Here is a 15,356-nt window from a genome sequence, read left to right on the forward strand (position 1 = left end):
CAAATTACTATTATTAATATTATTAAACAGGATTTATATAGTGCCAACATATTACGCAGCGCTGTACATTAAACAAATGTCACTAGCCTACGAATGATCATGCACAGAACTGCACATGTGCAGTCCATAGTGAGCTAACATAATGATGATGTCATTGTGATCGCACCTGACGTCACTGTAGCGATCTGCCAATGAGCGCATTGGTGCCGTGTGCTTGGGACGACAGATTGGGGATAGATTTGGCAAATTTTCATTGGTTGGTGAATGTTTCGAGCTCGGCGTTATGATATCGCAATTCCCAGTAATAGAATCTAATTGCGGCCTGCCGGGCTCCAGGAGGCCCATGAACTGCGGCTGAACCCCCTGACACTCTGGAATTTGGGTCAGGGAGGGGAAAGGAGCCCGAAGAGCCAGGAAATTCCCCGCATTCCCCGCAGCTTAATTAGATATCCCAGCTCAGGCGCAGTCCTGAGGGCCAAATCACAGAACGCTCAACGACTTCAAGAGCGGCCCGCTGGCCCCAAACAGAACCCCCACAGCTTTATTTTACCATGAATGCCGCCAAAGAGGGCCTGGAGGGGGAAGTCCCAACAGTGTCAGCATGGGGTCATAACACTAGAGGGCGCTGTGGCTTCATTGGAAAATAATAGGAGCCCAATTTCAATTCTGTGTAAGCTGCACATAAAGCACGCCGGTCTGCGCGCTGCAATTGTGCTCACCTCTGCATTTTCATCCATTTATAGGAGAATGCAGGGGCTCCCCGGGGGGGGGGGACTCTCGTTGACAACTGCTTTATGAAAATGGAACGTTTTTTCTTGTCGAGTTTGTATTTTGCTCTATCTGGCCTGATTTTTGGTAGGAGCAAGCTGCATAGGACGAGGAAGACAATTCCAGAGTCGGGGCAGCTCTAGAAAAGTCTTGGAGCCGTGCGTGTGATGAGGTTATGAGTGAGGAAGTCATTAGTAGGTCATATACTCTTTTTGCTGGTAGTTATCTTTCATTATGATTAGTACATGCCTACAATAAAACCATCTTCCTAACATTGTGTAGGTTCCCCATGTGACCCATCCAGGCACAGACGCTACAAGACCCATGAAGGTGCCCTGTGGTATTGGCACCACAATGTTTGACGTAGATTGGTAAATCACACTGCCCCTGCCGGCCTGCCTATATCCCACAATGCACCCTGCTCCATCTCTTCCCCAGGTAGGTGGTGCACCTACCCAGTCACATGACCTGAAGGAAACCCGATTCATCAGACCAGGCCACCCTCTTCTATTGCTCCATGGTGCAGTTCTGACGCTCTCATACCCATTGTAGGCACTTCGGGGGTGGACAGGGTCACCATGGGCACTTTGACTCTTTAGGGCAATTTGTGGAATTGTGCCCCTTCTAACCTCCAATCAGTAGCCCAAAACCCTGGCACCAGAGTTCTTTTCCTCCTAGACATAAATCTAGTATTTGCCCCACCCTCCCTTGTTCTGCCCGGTTGCCTGCCATAAGATGGCACCGCACCCTCAAGGCTTTGTTTTTGTTCTATAGAATGAAACCTGATGAGCTGCCAAAAATCCAGAAAGCTCCTAGCTTCCTTTATGAGCTGACAATGTTCCTTCTGCTGCACGGAGATCCTCCACAGAATTGGACTATAAAACACCTGCACCTTTCCTCATCTCTATAACATGGAAAGTAGCTCTGTAGCCCAGTAGGGGCGTGGGTGACAACATTGCTTAGGATTTTGGTGCAGCTTGAACAGCACTTTTGCTGCAATACTAACCTCCTCTCCTTGGTATAATTCCCTTCAGCCACTAGATGTCCTCAGTCTTCGACTTTCAGTCCCATTGCAGAAGAACATTTCACTACACATTGATTCAGCACAAATACATAAAAGGACCAATACATTTAAAAACCAACAGCGCCCCTTGTGGGGACACAGCATAAATACAATTCAATCTAGATTGATTTTCAAAAGTGTATCTAAACCATCAAAAAAAATAAAAGTAACATATTGCAGCTCTGTTCTTAGAGGTTGTGAATGCATTAGATTTCTTCCTTTAATTTCACCAGGTAATCTTACAAATAATAAACTTCCTGTGTCTGGGTGACAACACTTTTCCCAATGTGCCCATAGAGGAAGTCATGGTTGTCACATAAGCTGGACTTCAACCATGTCTGCCTATTGGGTGATGGTGGGAGGATGGGATTAGGTGGTTTACATTGTGATTCTGTTCTACAACTGAAAATAGAAAACTAATGCAGCCACCTCTAATGACTGGTAAGAGATTTGTGTAAGAAGTTACCATAAAATCATTTCCTTTCTCAACAATTGAGGAACACAGGAATCTGATATTGTTGGGATGTTAAAAAGTAATCAGCTGAGGGGTGGACGATGCTACACCAAGCACTAGAGTGGGCTCTGTGACTTCTCTAGAAGGACCTGGGGACATAAGTACTTACCTTGCAGAAAGGTCACAACCAATCATACCTGTGTGCAGAGGTGCAGTGTCAGGGAAGGCCAATGATGGAGGAGCCAAGTCCTTGGAACCAAAATGGCAAGACCCAGAGAGCACCAAATTCTCCTTACAGGGACAGGGCAGGACAGGACAGGGAACCCTTTGAAAGGAACAAGGACAAGGGGCAGAACAGTCACAAATCTGATCATAAATATGGCCCACACCATTGGACACAATTATCTTAGAACACCAAGGTATGGAGGCCCACCAGAACCTTCCATGATCCCACAAAGTCCAGAGTGGGAAGGAGAACCAATAACATGAAGATCTGCCAACCCTCATTAGATGAAGTCCAAACCAGCCAGCCATAATAAAGCCCTGAAAACCAATGATGGGGGTGACCAATAGTCTGGGCAGGGCAGGGGTAAGAGGAACAAGATATCCTTGGATCCTTCAATGGTACCGGGGGAGATTCTTGAGGAACATGAAGATTTTTGAGAGAAATATATTTTTGAGAGAAATTTTTGACCAGAAATATAACGAGCAGGGGGAGACAGCACCTGGTAAGACTGCAAATTCTGACCAAACGGGCCCCTATAGGCACAGACTAAGCAACTTTTTTTTTTTTTTTTACATTCATTAAAAACATCAAATTAAAAAACATTGGACCAAACTAGGGCTGTTAATCAAATTTGACCTCCCTGCAATGCATGAAAACCATATTGCCACGCACAAGGCCGCTCCCAGTCGTTCCATGGATTGCCCCAGGGGTGAGGCCCATTAGAGGCTCCTCCCACCCACTGATTGCTCCACATATGTAAAGGACAGGCTAGACACTGCTCCTTATTTTTTCCCAATAAAGTTTGTTTTAAAAAATAAAAAAAAATCTAAAAAAATTAAAAAGTGTGGAGTGCAGCCCGTCCTTTAGATTTCTGGTAAATTCTTAGTGGAGCAAGCAGATAAAAAAAAAAAAAAAAACAATATTCCCAGATCGATGTTGGGATCAGGGAAATATCAATCTCTTGTGAGAATGAACATACATCTAATAGTGTATTTCCAGAAGGCTTGCAATAACAATCTAAATTTGGGGCAAGGGAATTTTTGGACACTGGTAGTAGGAGTTATACTGAGCTGGTTGTTCTCCAGTCCTCCTGAAGGTGGCAGTAAAACCCCTAGAGATCAAACGCCCATCCCTCTCAATGAATGACCTTTTTGTTCTTGGGTCACGTTCCCTCCCCCCTAAAAAAGGTAATATTAAAAATCGTCACAAATACCAACCACACCTTGAAATAACGGATTGTCTGAGCCAACGAATAAATATTTTTTTTTAACTTGTATTTTTTTTTTTTTTAGCACCCGTACAATAAAACTGTACCATTTACAATAAAAAGAAATTTCTCAGTTCAAAAAGAATTTAAAGTGCTGTGTGGTTCACGTGGAGCGACACACAGCCTGCCCCGCCATGAGGGCCTTTGTGTTTTTTTTTTCGTTTCCTTTACTTCAAGGAAGCGAACAGTCACACGCATTTTTTTTTTTGTTTTTTTTTTTCACTCCAAATTGCTTTAAAATTAGCATTTACTATAAAAGTAAGAAGCATTAGATTTAGGCGGGAAGATTAGCCCTGAGCACATTCACGCGTTAACCTTCTCCCCGATCGGTAGCCACCTATGGATTTCCGCCGCCACGGTGCGGAGCCGGGCCTGAAACGTCTAGTGGTGTAGGCCTGCGGAAAGATGGGGGCAATCCTTATTCCTCATTGGCCGGCACGGGCTTGTTGTCCCATAGAGTTCTGCCGTGATTGGTTGGAGTATCAGTAGACAAGCACGTGGATGCTTGGGATTGGTAGAAAGGCTCGGAGACCAGGTGACCACACAAGTTAGGTAGCTTGCTGCTGTTGCCAGCTTCGTCCCAAGCTCTGAAATAACGACAAGGTCCGGCATTTTTTTTTTAATGAAGGACAGAGAGGATTCCAATGTCTACGACCTCATTGGCTGTAGTTGGCTTTCCATCTGGGGTTCCTTCTGATTGTCTCTCCTGTTCTGAGTGACCGCGAGAAGTCACAACGGACCGGCGGCTGCACTGCTGAAACGCCGGAACACTTTCCCGACCTCACTAGTGGGAAGGAGGGGATCAAAAAAGAAACAAAAGAAAAGAAAAAACGGAAAGGCTTTTAGACGCTTGTTCAGGTAAAGGAGGAGTTGTGGCCCAGAAAGTCGCGCAGAAACTGTCAGGCGCTGCCGGAAAGTTTCATGTCTTGGTAATCTGGCTAAAACAATCCGTTTGTCCGGTGCAGGCTACGGCCTCCTCCTCCTCTTGTTATTGCCTATGAAGCAGCTAAGGGTCTCACAACGCTTTCTTCGCTCGTCAGCTGCTGGCGCACTGGAATTCCACAGAAGAGCCCAAGAGTCGAATTAGTTCCGCTTCATACCTGATTAACTCCACAGTCTCCCCGCTGTCCTGGGGCCACAGGTCCACCCCCTCCGAGGGCACGAGGATTTGACTGGTGAACGCCTGCCGGGAAAACTCCTTCTTCTGCATGCTGGCGATTTCAAAGTTTGGGTAGCGAGCCTGGAATATCCGGGAGGACAGCTTCAGCTTCTTCAGGACGTCCGAGATCAGAAACCAATTGCCCGGTCTGCAGGGGGGGAAAGAAAAATATTTGGGATGAATATTAAACCTCCAACATGCTAATATTTCCATTCAATAATTGGGGTCTTTGTGCTGCTCAATGCAAGGGGTCCTTCCCCCACCTCTTAGATTGTAAGCTCTTCTCCTCATGTGTAACTGTCTGTATCTGTCTGTCATTTGCAACCCCTATTTAATGTACATCGCTGACTAATATGTTGGTGCTATATAAATTTTTTTATTATAAATAATAATAATATCTAAATGCCTTAATGGGCGGGGTGTTTATTTGGAGAAAGGGGCTGTATTTACATACAGACCACCCTAGGTGATGCCCCCGTAATGCCAAGCCTTGTTTAGGGATCTAAAACCTAACCAATAAAATGATGAAAGGGCTAAATAATACGTCTAAACTTGGAGCATACAGCTAAATTCTCTATTACTCTGCTCTCTCCTGCTATGAGTATGTTCCTTCTTGCCTCTGATTTGCTAACAGTCTTGACCCTCCCTTTGCCAGTCTGAGCTTCTTCAAAATAAAAGGGGAGAACAGATTGAATTGTCTCCTACAAAATGCAAACCAGGCTCCCATTCATAAACAGGATGCCATAATTCTCCCTATAATAAACCTTTGATGTGCCTTTAAACCCTTCTGACTGCCATGACGAGCACTAAACGTCCTCTCCTGGGCAGCCAATGAGGTGTGGCCCACACGATGGCAGTCAGAAGAATTCAGACAAGCTCCAAAAAGGATGTAGCTCCTTGCAGAGAAAGGGTTAACTCCCAAATGTCATGTGAATGTGTACATACTGACACAGACCACAAGAGGGAGACATTTCCCACTATTAGACCATATAGGGAACTGAGCGAGCACGGGGAGCCCAGCAGAGAGCCGCCTCTTACCCGCTAGTCAGGGAGACCTGCAGGTTATAGCAGGGGATGAGCGGGGCCTCTGAGAACTCAAACAAGAAGTTGTCCTCTTCGTCCTTTTCCCCTTCTTCCTTCTCAGAGGTCTCTGAGGGGTCCAAGAGAACATTGTGGCAAATGTCATCCTTAGCATCTAAAAAAGAAAAAAAACAAAACTAAAAATTAAAATAGTGATTGGATATTTTTAACTTGTCCCTTTCCATATTGTATGCGATATGATTATGGTTCAACACCTGGGGGCCTCTGCTGGATGCCGGGTGTAATGCTGAGCCTGCATTCGGGAAGGACACAACAAAACGGACGGCTCACTCACGCAATGCGCGTTCCATGCACAATGACCTTTAAATCTTCCACGCAATTACAAAATGTAGCCAGTAGAGGCCCTCGCTGTACACAAAAAGAATACCGCACAATGCACAGAGGGGGAGGGTCGAGTTTAGAAAAGGGAAGTCGCAGCTATTTCAGGGTTAAATCTTGTTTACGTTGCTTGCAGAGGAGCAAAACCAAGAGGCCAAAGAGCATTTTTGCTCATTAAAATAATGAAATGTCACTTCTGGGTAGACAGTTTTGCTCTCCTTGACAATCTACCTATCAGAAGCGTTTGGCCAATGTCATCTAACCAAGCACATGCATGGTAGGTTAAGGCAACATTCATTCTGGCGATGAGCTTGCAGTGCGGTTACGCTTCCTCATCCCCCTTCCCATATAGCCTCTCCGCCATGGCAGTCCATAGAGAATGAACGGGGATGGCAGCGAGCGGTTCAGCACCACCCTTTGTAAAATGTGCAAATGCAGCGGTGCGGGTGGACAAGCAGCCGCCAAACTGCCATTCTCCAGGAGCCACGCGGGAACGTTTTCTATGCTGAATTAATGAAACGCAAATCTGCATAGTATAGCTTTCCCTGTGAACCCCTCTTCATCTTACACAGTGTGGGGGTGGAGGTTGGGGGAAGGGAAGCAGCACGAGGAGATTTCCGGAGGGAACTGATCAGCGTCCCCCTACCAGTTTCCAAATGATATCCTGCTTTGTATTCATCTGTATCAGAGAATTATTGATATGTACAAACACACAGAAACTCTGTCTGTACCATGTCCTGCATGCATGTGGTCACTTCTCATGGATTGTCCCTTTTCCTGCACAATGATTTTGCATTTGCCGTGTCCTTCTGAGCTCCCTCTGTCCTTAAGCACTTTTCCTTTGGCCTTGTGTACAGGTTTTAGGTTTTATAAGCGCAGCAGCAAGCTTTTACATTAAGCTTAGATCAGCTTTCTTGGTGCTTTAAACATCACCTAATGGGGTCATAATGGGGGCTGCCATTACCCTAAATATGTTCCCAGGGGCCTTCGGCACCCTCATTACGGTCGGGGCTTCATATCCCCAAAGTGGAGGTGCTTTATCTATTTACCCCCAGCACAATTAAACACACGTCACTGGCAGTAAACTCCCAAGCACTAAATTTGTTTCCTGGAATAAAAATGTGAAGTGCGGCTTTACCATTGTCTTACCTATTACAGAGCTACTATAGAAGTCCCATGATGCACGTGGGTCACCGTCCGTGCGGCCTCGCAGGTCTGAGAGGTAATCTGTGCAACAAGAGAATGGAAGACAGGTGAGGCAACATTTACCATTCAGATTTCAAGTTATTGGACTCTCAGCTTAAATTCTCTCAACTCCATCTGTGCCCATGTACTGATCTGTGCACCCCTTCCACCCCTTATGGGTATCCAAACCCAACAATAAAAATATTACAGTGGGATTAGCAGACAATATCATTCGGGATATTTTCCTATTATTTGCACTTGGTGAAACCTGCAATTAACAAATTTCCCTGTCCTAGGCTCACCCTATAGGAGGACTACAGAACACCTCCCCTACCTTCATTCATAGCATAAAGGAAGATGGTCTGTAGTTCTTAGAGATAATTGAGAAGTCTGCACAGGCACAGAGCACTGGACATGGTCAGCTGACATGATTTTAGCAGGAACAATTAGCATTTTTTTAATTAAACAGATTTAAAACCCTAATAAACCTTTCTGAATCAAAGTAAATTTTTCTTTTAGATAGATTTTTATGTTGCACAGTCCAAAAAATTGCTTGTAAAGGTTTGTTTTATTTCTTTGAGACTTGTACTCATTGCTGTTTCTGCATTACATTCATGAACAGTCAAGACGCGTACATGGAGGGGGTCACCTCACCCGGACTATGGGACTACATATCCATTGATTCTTCGGCTGCATACACAGGCTCAATTATTGTATCCTGACAAGAGTGACAAATGAGCGAGTGAGCTCTGTACACAAAGTGCAGTTCTGTACTATGGAGAGGGGAGGGAGGAGAATGAGCAGCACCCCACTGTGCTCTCCACCCTTCACTTCCATTGTGGTCATTAATTGTTTGTCCATTAGGACACAAAGTTGGGCGACCTCTGTACATGTCAGATTCTCACCGGATGTTTCTTATTGGGTGAGGATCCTCTAATGTGTGTGTATAGCCTTAGTGTGCAGAATAAGTAACCAAATGTCGATCATGAGCTGGTTGGCAAGGCAGCAAACCTGTATATCAGCTGCCTCACTGTGCACATTGCTTCTTTTGGTGCTGCTGCAGCCCCTAAAAGATTGCACACTTAGGTGCGGCTACAATGGAGTTTTCGGTAAGGCACCATATCCACCCCAAAGCAAGAGATGCACAGGGCAGAATCTGATCCATAGATGGACCTGGACCAACTATAATCTAGTTTAGCGATTCCCAACCAGGGGCGTTAGAGGTTCCTCCAGAGGTTCCTCCAGACACAAATATTTTTTATGGCTATCTGTAAGGGTGACATTCTTCCCACTGACCAGCAATGTAAGAGGAATTCTTCCCACTGACCACCACACTAATATACTGTGAGCTGTGCATAAAGGAATTATAGCAGGGGTACCCCAGGACGTGAAAGTAGTTTTAAGGGTTCCTCCCATGTTATAAAGGTTGAGAATGTTTGCTCCAGCATGTGTACGTAGCTCAAGACTAAGAAAAAAAGGTCTCAGGGGTTTAAAAGATTCCTAGATTGTAAGTTCTTTGGGGCGGGGTCCTCTCCTCTTGTGTCTGTTATTGTAACCCCTATTTAATGTACAGCGCTGTATACTATGTTGGCACCAAACTCTCAGAAACACAACGGTCCCCGGCCAACTTACCGCTCAGAAAGGTCCTCATGGCCTCGCTGCTGGCCAGCTTCATGGGTGTCTGTCCGGAGTAGGTGGCCAGCGTTGGATCTGCGCCGTAGGAGAGCAGCAGCCACACTGTCTCTATGTTGTCGTTGACCACTGCGTCGTGTATGGGCCTGGGGGAAACAATTAGAACAGGTGTAAGGCCAATGTCATGCCTGCGTATGCTTTTTACTTTTCTCATTGTGAAGCCCTAGCGGTGGCATGGCCGAGCTCACGGAGAGTTATTTGCTCCTATACCGAGGTCACGGAAAGACCTTTGTGTTCCTGGCCCAAATCACATGACCAGCAGGCGCCACCGATCTATGGCAGAGGGCGGAGCTTAGAACCATTGGGCACCCGGGCTGCAATTCTTGCATTCTGCGATATTGGGAAGCTTCCGGTGCAGGAAGGACAGGAAGAATTGTAGCGGCGTTCTGATTTCCCAGCCAGTTTTAATAAATAATATTTATATCTGACCGGTATGTGCCTTTAATTTGTCCCTGGAACTCCAGCCATGTGACATATAAAAATAGCGGCTACACAAAGCGAGCGTGGAAGAATGCAATTAATCATCCGTCACTCAAGTATTAATTATGCATATCCAATTAAGCCGCTACCTCTTCGCACATTTTTCTACAGGCCCTACAATATGTGAGACACGAATGCCAGCCGTCCGCTTCATCCTCCAACTCCCCCGAATCTCCCCGCTGCGTCCTCCGGAGTGCAATAACTCCGCTATGTTACATCCTGTATGCACCGTCACTATGGAAACCGCAGGCCTGACTGGGCAGGCGACCATCTTGGAAGTTTTCCTGGGAGGCCCTCAGGTCGCAGTGGAGGATCCAGCGGTAGGGTGTGATAGGGATTGCTGAGGATTTCAAAGGGAAACTCCAATCCCAGCCCCGTATCATCCCCATCCGACATTTTCCACATATCAGAAAATTCTGGATATTTAGAAAAGGTCATCGTGACTTTAATGAGACTCCCGACCAAGACCAGGCGCAATCTGCTGCGAGTACAGCGGGGGAAATGAGCAGGGAATACGAGAGAGAGAGAGCACAGACACACAATACAGCTCAGTGTATTAGTCACTGTTCTCAGGCACTGCAGCTCTATTCAGAGGAAGCACAGAGAAGTCTGGTAGCACTCAGACGTTATTGGGTGACGAGCTGCTGTAAGAGGAATGTCGTTCAGTAATCGGTGGGCAGGAATGAGCGCTGCAATGTGTAGAAGGGAATTTGGTGAAATGGGAGACCAGGGAACAAGAAGGTCGGGTGCTGGAGATGGGGGACACAGGATGGGGGTGGAGAGATGACGTCTGGCATTGCAGAAGCAGCAGCCCGGCATCTCATGTGACTTCCTCTTGCTGCACATTTCGGCAGTGTCCCAGCATCACAATACAAAGAAAAGCCTGACTGCACAGGGTGACAAAGACATCTTCTTCTTTAAATAAAAAAGAAAAAGCAGGCTTATAAACTAACAGGTCACATATACAGCAGTCATAATGAGCAATGCTCAATGCACCAATAAACCCTTTCATGTCCAGAGGGGCTTCAGCATTTTATTTCCAGCAGCCTATTTTGCGTTTCCCTGATTTCATCGCAACAGACTAATTAGTGAAATATAATCTCTGGACACAAAAATGTATTTAAGTCCTAGCCACAGGATATAAAGATTAGCAGAGCCGTACAAGAGACCCAGCCTGAAAACTATGGGAGGGTGGATACAAGACCGGCCAACGTGCACAAGAAGAGCAGCAGTGACTGGTCTGTATTAGTACTGATCGATCCTGCCATAGCATGGCAGTACAACCTTGTTCATGAGGGTGATGAGATTGTATAAAATAAACGCTTCCTCGATGCTAGCAAGCACTGCAGCGTCTTGAATGTGGCCGCTCATGCGGTATAATGAGGGGCGGCTGCCGAGCTGCACAGGAATTGCGGTTCATACCAACCCTATGCCAGGCTGCAGGAATCCGAAGGGAATTCTGGGAATGGCCCAGAGGTGGGGTTACAGTCAGCCACCTATTTGGATTTCTCGATCAAGAATCAAATGAGAAGCAATTTTACAACAGGCATGGAGACGAGGGAAGGGCACTTGTAGGGGTGGCGGTACAGGAAAAGTAGAAAGGAGGGCCAATGAAAAGCAATGAAAGGAACAGATGCAGCCATGAATTCATACATATGTCATTGGTTAGGTCAATGCCACCCTATTAACAGATCCCCCGTAAGGAGTCCACACTAGCACCGGGTACTTACCGTGTCCCATCCTGAGCGCTGCAGTTCACATTGGCCCCGTTATCCAGTAGGACTTGTAGGATATCGGTCCACCCACGTGCACAGGCTTCGTGCAGAGCAGTGTATCCAGCGTTATCTCGATGGTTGATGTCTCCTGGATCCCGCTGCAGACAATACAGGACCACATCCTGGGGAAGGAGGCAGAACAACACATCAAAGGCAGAACCAAACTGCTGAGGACAGCTCGTTCCTCCATCCTGTTACAGATAGACTATAGGCACAAATAATAAAAAGGTGGCTTTAGCGGCCAGCTGTCGGCATGCAGAGTTTGTTTTATTCTCCCTGAGCTGTATTGCACAAAATCTGACTTTATCAAGGTATACATTGAAAGGCATGGTTTCCTGCCACTGGTGTGATAAGCAGCTCCCCTCCGGCCCTGCCTATCATAGCCCTGGAAGTGACTAATTACTGTCAGCACTGGCCCAGCTCCTCTTCTCCCTTACCTTTTATATAGGACCTTTGGGAGGATACAACGTGAATAATAAACAGGGATTATTAGGCTCGGAGTCTGCAGGGAATGCCGATATCACATTAAAAATGGGAGCGCCCATAAGAAGTCTGGAAGCATTTTGGTGTCAACACAAATGAGGATTTTACAGGTAGGCAACGTATGAAAAATATAATAAATGCACAGGTAAAGTGACAACATCCCTGGGATGTGCAACCTCAGAAGTTGCCTAACTTCCACTTCACTGCAGTGAAAATATTAAAATATAACTAAACCTAAAATAAAAATAAAAAAATGTTCTCTCTTCTTTCAGGTTCTTCTTCCTGCGTTATCTGACATAGGTGTCCTGGGATGCTGTGAGCTCCCATTCTGACTTGATCGCCGAGGCAATCTAGACATAAAGTTTACTTTAAATAAAAAGATTGTCTACCCCATTATGTAAAGTAAAAGTTTTGAGTTTAGGTCCGCTTTAGGTACTTCCAGGTAAGGGCAACCAGCCTTGTGACTTAGCAGCAAGTTGTTAAGTCCAAGCACCGTCACATGGCCAGGGGAGTGCCATCTCCAGTCCTCTGGGTCACTGACACAGTTGACCGCATGAACAGCTGCAGAGGAGCATGGAGCTGCAAGGTTACAGATGAACATCTGGAGGTTTGCGGGATGTCTCTTCCATAGACACCATCACTTTCTCCTACACAGCCAAGGTGACCGTCACATTCACCAGTCCATGATGGAAGTTTCCCTTTGGAAGTCTGTGGGTGTGAACAGCTCCCAGACTCCTAAAGCAAATGTCATATGTGCAGGTAACAAAGCCATATATTCAAGCCCTAATGGGTATGTATTTGCTGTATATTATGCCAAGGTCTTCTATATACACTCATGCACTGCATTAATTCTCCCACTCCCAGAAATTTTCTCCCACCTTATATCCGAGCCTGGCCGCCCTCTGCAGCAAGGTTTCTCCAGCATTTTTATTCACAATCAGTTTCCTGGCTTCTGGCGGTATGTGCTGACCACTGGGAGTGTCGCAGGAGCCCAGAGCACCGCTACGCCGCGATCTGAGTGGGGTTCCTGGTTCACTGCTCTTCCGTGGAGATTTCGTGGGTGAAGATTTGGGTGACTGCAAGCTCCGCCGTCCCTTACCCTAATATGAGAATTCAAAATTTGTGAATCAGAAGAGGGAAGTTCCAGAAATGACAATATAAGTAAAGATTAATCTATACAGATATAAATGAATTGCCAATAAAAAACAAAAAAAAAAAAAGTTATTTGCTGAAATATTCACCATCAACCCAGGGATTTCCCTTGCAGTACATTTTCCTGCCACTTGATGTCCTCAGTCAGACAACCAGTATCATTCACCCCCCTTCCTTTGACCAGACAGTAAAGGAGAAGCAGCACGGTGATGATATCACGTCTGTCACTCTGCTCTCTCCAATCGGCACCTAAATTTATTGGCTTGTACTGCTTACTTATCTCATACTTCAGCCCTGCTGTATTGGTACTACAAGAGGCTAATACTGGGTTAAACATGAGTATTTACACTGCTTGTGTGTATCATGATGTATTCATTGCAGATCTTTAATGATTTGTCCTATATCTCATCCACAGACTTCCCCAACAAAACCCAAGCAAATCTCAAACTATCAATCAGCACATTCAGAGTAAAAGCATAACTACAAGCAAAGTCTTGCCCCGGGTACCCCCTTTGAACTGCAAGAGTTAAGCAGGCGCATTGTCTAGACAGAATCAGAAGAAATACTTCCTTTATTACCTGCTCCTGCAGAGAGGGGGCGTCCAGGGTTCCACCCACATCCCCAGAGAGAATCAAAGAGCAGGCATGGATGCCAGCTGCCAGGGATGCCAAAAATGGGACAAGCATGGCTGCCTATTTAACTCTTGCAATGCAAAGGGGGACCCACTGCAAAGGTTAACGTCTATTCTCTCTCCCATATATATACATATATACAAATTGCCAGCACTGTATATCTTTTGTTCTGGTCTTGTATCTATGCTTTCAACGATAGGGGAACCTCTGCTTTAATTCCTGTATCCACAGCTCACAGTACATTAGTGTGGTGGTCAGTAGGATGAATTCCTTTTACATTGCTGGCCATTGGAAAGAATGTCACCCTTACAGATAGCCAAAAAGATCATTGGTGTCATTTAGTCTGACCTAAGCGGCACAGATTGTTCATTGATCAAGGAACCCCTAGCGCCCTCTGGAGGATCCCTGCTCTATACACTTAATGTATTTATAGGATCCCCAGCTATAGATGCGATTCTGTTGCACCTGCTGTAGGTCCCCCTCCTCCTCCCTGATCATGTCCTACCTTCATCTCCTCGTCCGTGCTCCCCCCTAGGTGTTTCGTCTTGCACTTGCGTTTCCCGGAGGGTTTGTCCGCAGTCTGTGCCGAGGTGGAGTGCTCAGGGCTGTATTTGGAGGAGCTTTGTCTGGGGTTATCCCGTGAAGATGGAGAGTTCTTTGTTTTTAATGACTCGCTAGACCAGTCTGGTGATAATTTCCTTTTGCAGGGGCCTAGCAAAAAGACAGATGATGAAAATTATTGGTGCCAATGGTGGCATTATTGGTTATTTCTTTAGAACTGGTGAAGGAAAGAACGGTGGCTCAATGGATAGCACTTGGGCCTTTGCAGCGACATGTCCCAAGTTTGAATCTCGGCCAGGACGCTATCTGCATGGAGTTTGTATGTTCTCCCCGTGTTTGCGTGGGTTTTCTTCCGAGTACATGCAGGTAGGTTTATTGGCCTACCTCCAAATCTGACCTTAGACTGTATTAATGACTTATGAGTATGGTAGGGACATTGGATTGTGAGCTCCTTTGAGGGACAGCTAGTGACAGGACTATGGACTTTGTACAGCGCTGCATAATCTGTTGGCACTATATAAATACTGTGTAGCAGTAGTAGGACAAAGGCACCATTGTGATCACATCTTGTAGAATGTATATAACTTCCTGAGCATCTTGGCTATGGAAGGCCCTGCATTGGGGCCTGCTGTAAGGAAAATACTCCAGTGTTTCTCAACCTTTATAACATGAGGGAACGATTCAAATAATTTTCAGGTCTTCAGGGAACCCCTTCTATAAATACTATATTCACAACACACAGTATGTTAGTGTGGTGATCAGTGGGAAGAATTCCTCTTATATTGCCAGCTATTGGGAAGAATGTCACAAAATAGAATATTGATGTCACTTAGTCTGACCTGAGAGCCACAAATTGCTCAAGGAACCCCCAGCAATCTCTGGAGGAACCCGGGATCAGACACACTGAGCTACTCTGACAAGCCAGGATAGCCGGGTCAGTAACTGCAATTAGGAAAAACGGTCAGAGGCTATCACAGGTATAGCTGAAAGCAAAGTGCTAACAAAATGGGAGTTTAAATAATCTCCAAAATTTCTTGAGT

General features: G+C 45.8%; 1 protein-coding gene across 7 annotated transcripts in view; it reads right to left on the reverse strand.

Annotated features, from left to right (window-relative positions):
- Nucleotides 1-3,757: 3,757 nt before the first annotated feature.
- Nucleotides 3,758-15,356, reverse strand: part of BCORL1 (BCL6 corepressor like 1) — a 66,020-nt gene continuing 54,421 nt past the window's right edge. For all 7 annotated transcript variants that reach the window (XM_072431448.1, XM_072431449.1, XM_072431454.1 and 4 more), the window contains 7 exons: nucleotides 14,261-14,466; nucleotides 12,850-13,071; nucleotides 11,444-11,610; nucleotides 9,174-9,319; nucleotides 7,506-7,583; nucleotides 5,976-6,132; nucleotides 3,758-5,085 (listed from right to left, as the gene is read on the reverse strand). In XM_072431448.1, the coding sequence (XP_072287549.1) occupies nucleotides 4,815-5,085; nucleotides 5,976-6,132; nucleotides 7,506-7,583; nucleotides 9,174-9,319; nucleotides 11,444-11,610; nucleotides 12,850-13,071; nucleotides 14,261-14,466 (1,247 nt within the window). In that variant the 3' untranslated portion in view covers nucleotides 3,758-4,814. The remainder of the gene's footprint in view (nucleotides 5,086-5,975; nucleotides 6,133-7,505; nucleotides 7,584-9,173; nucleotides 9,320-11,443; nucleotides 11,611-12,849; nucleotides 13,072-14,260; nucleotides 14,467-15,356) is intronic.

Source organism: Pyxicephalus adspersus, chromosome Z (assembly GCF_032062135.1).
Source record: "Pyxicephalus adspersus chromosome Z, UCB_Pads_2.0, whole genome shotgun sequence".
In the NCBI taxonomy this organism is placed as follows: Eukaryota; Metazoa; Chordata; class Amphibia; order Anura; family Pyxicephalidae; genus Pyxicephalus; species Pyxicephalus adspersus.